This window comes from Pterocles gutturalis, unplaced genomic scaffold, assembly GCF_000699245.1.
Source record: "Pterocles gutturalis isolate BGI_N339 unplaced genomic scaffold, ASM69924v1 scaffold12467, whole genome shotgun sequence".
NCBI classification, from domain to species: domain Eukaryota; kingdom Metazoa; phylum Chordata; class Aves; order Pterocliformes; family Pteroclidae; genus Pterocles; species Pterocles gutturalis.
Genome location: NW_010115473.1, coordinates 330 through 2,716, shown reverse-complemented (window position 1 = coordinate 2,716; position 2,387 = coordinate 330). Strand labels below are relative to the sequence as shown.

General features: G+C 59.7%; 1 protein-coding gene across 1 annotated transcript in view; it reads left to right on the top strand.

The window, feature by feature from the left end:
• The window catches only part of LOC104463016 (methylcytosine dioxygenase TET3-like), a gene marked incomplete at both ends in the record, with an annotated part of 2,984 nt that overhangs the window by 290 nt on the left and 307 nt on the right, over nucleotides 1-2,387 (top strand). The window contains 5 exons of the mRNA XM_010075188.1: nucleotides 34-193; nucleotides 678-767; nucleotides 888-1,025; nucleotides 1,421-1,757; nucleotides 2,140-2,381. Of these exons, the coding sequence (XP_010073490.1) occupies nucleotides 34-193; nucleotides 678-767; nucleotides 888-1,025; nucleotides 1,421-1,757; nucleotides 2,140-2,381 (967 nt within the window). The remainder of the gene's footprint in view (nucleotides 1-33; nucleotides 194-677; nucleotides 768-887; nucleotides 1,026-1,420; nucleotides 1,758-2,139; nucleotides 2,382-2,387) is intronic.

Below are 2,387 nucleotides of genomic sequence, written 5' to 3'. Positions count from 1 at the left end.
CATGCCGGCGGCTGACCCTCCTCCGCGGTGTCCCTCCCGCAGCCGGACCTGCGCGTGCCAAGGCAAGGATCCCAACACCTGCGGCGCTTCCTTCTCCTTCGGCTGCTCTTGGAGCATGTATTTTAATGGCTGCAAATACGCCCGGAGCAAAACTCCCCGCAAGTTCAGGCTGGTGGGGGACAATCCCAAAGAGGTGGGTGACGTGGGCGGAGCAGGGCAGCACCGTTGGGGCTGTGGGTTCAAAACTCTTTTTCCCCCCAGCTCCAAGTTTTTTAGGGGGAAGCCTGAAAATAGGATTCCTTTTGGGATTTTTGATGAATTGGGGAGACAGAGGAAAGAAAGCCAACCTGGTGAAACCAGAGGGCAGGCTCACCTTGGTGTCCCAGGACTTTGGGTGTGACAGCAAGTGCTGGTAAAGGGTGGCACACATGGAGTCTCTAGAAACCCCGGGGAAGATGCCAGAGGGCTCATGGGTCAAGCAAATAAAAGCACAACAGACGCTGGGGCTGGAGGTTGAATGGCCAAAACCTCACCAGGAGTTTCAGCCAGATGCTTTGCGCCATGGTGGATGTTGTGGGAAGGGTCGGATGCCTCGTGGCGTTGTGGAGGCTCTGCCCCCAGCTGCGTCCCCACTGCCAAATTCCCTGGGTGACATCCTCTTCTTTTTGCTACCGCAGGAAGAGCTGCTCCGGAAGAGTTTTCAGGATTTGGCCACCGAGGTTGCTCCGCTTTACAAGAGGCTGGCGCCACAAGCCTACCAAAACCAGGTACTGGCCATCTGCTCGTCCTGTTTGGGGCACGCCGGCCCTGCGGCAGGCAGAAACGGGTGTGGGGTGGCGGCACGTAGGATATTTTGGATAACTGGAGCCCTCTCCTCCTTCCACCAGGTTACCAACGAGGACGTCGCGATAGACTGCCGGCTGGGCTTGAAGGAGGGGAGGCCGTTCTCAGGAGTGACGGCGTGCATGGATTTCTGCGCTCACGCTCACAAAGATCAGCATAACCTCTACAACGGCTGCACGGTGGTAAGCAGGCGGCCGGCGGGGCTTTTCGGGGTGCTCCCCCCTGTTTCAGGATGCTCCTTTTTGAGCCACTCAGTCCCTGCTGTCCACAGCCTGCGTGGCTCCAGAGGCTGGGTCCTTGCTGTTTGCACACCTCAGGTGAAACCATTCGGGTCTGTGGGGTGCTGAAGTCACCCCAGATAGACAAAAGCACGGTGCTAACGGGGACTGTGCCTTTGCTTTTGTCCAACTCAAACCCCGCAGGAGGATTCTGAATGCTGGCTGGGGACCTGGCAGGTCTGGGGGGATGCCAAGCTGGCATGGTGACACACCGGTGGGGGGGATAAAGAGGAGATGTCCCTGTCCCACGTGGGCCACATCAGACAGCGTCCCGCTGATGGCACCCTGCGCTCCCCCAGGTCTGCACGCTGACGAAGGAAGACAATCGCGTGGTGGGGAAGATCCCAGAAGATGAGCAACTGCATGTCCTCCCCCTCTACAAAATGTCCAGCACGGATGAGTTCGGCAGCGAGGAGAACCAAAACGCCAAGGTGGGCAGCGGGGCCATCCAGGTGCTCACGTCCTTCCCCCGCGAAGTCCGCAAGCTGCCCGAGCCTGCCAAGTCCTGCCGGCAAAGACAGCTGGAAGCCAGGAAAGCTGCTGCGGAGAAGAAGAAGCTGCAGAAAGAGAAGCTGATGACACCGGAGAAGATCAAGCAGGAAGCGCTCGAGCTCCCCATGCTCCAGCAAAACGCAGGTAACGGGGGCAGAGCCGTGGTCCTGCCTCCCTGAGCCGTCCAGAAAACGCGCGAGGGGACGGGGGCGCGGTCGGGAGCTTTCTCGGGCTGGCAGAATTGAGTGCTTGGTGGTTTGAGGTGCAGGATGGCATTTCTCTAGCACCTGGGTTCTTCCCCGTGCCACGGTGCGGCGGGGAGCTCTCGCCACAGCCTGGAGCGTGGCTGTGAATTGGTGCCACCGTGCCGGGTGACGCTGGGCGATGCTGACTGCTGCGCTCGGCTGTTGAGTGCGTCACTGTGGGATTTTTGAGTCCAGCTGAGTTTTTGGGAGTCCTCGCTCCCTCCTGGCGGCTTCCTTGGCCGACAGGTCACGGGGGCTGTGTGTGTGTGCTGTGCCCGCAGGTATGGCCTTGAAAAGCGGGCTACCCCCGCAGCCGCTGCAACCTTCCATCAAGGTGGAGCCGCAAAGCCATTACAACGCCTTCAAGTACAACGGCAACGCGGTGGTGGAGAGCTACTCGGTGCTGGGGAGCTGCCGGCCCTCCGACCCGTACAGCATGAACAGTGTTTACTCTTACCATTCCTACTATGCACAGCCCAATCTGCCTTCCGTGAACGGGTTTCACTCCAAGTTCGCGCTTCCCTCCTTC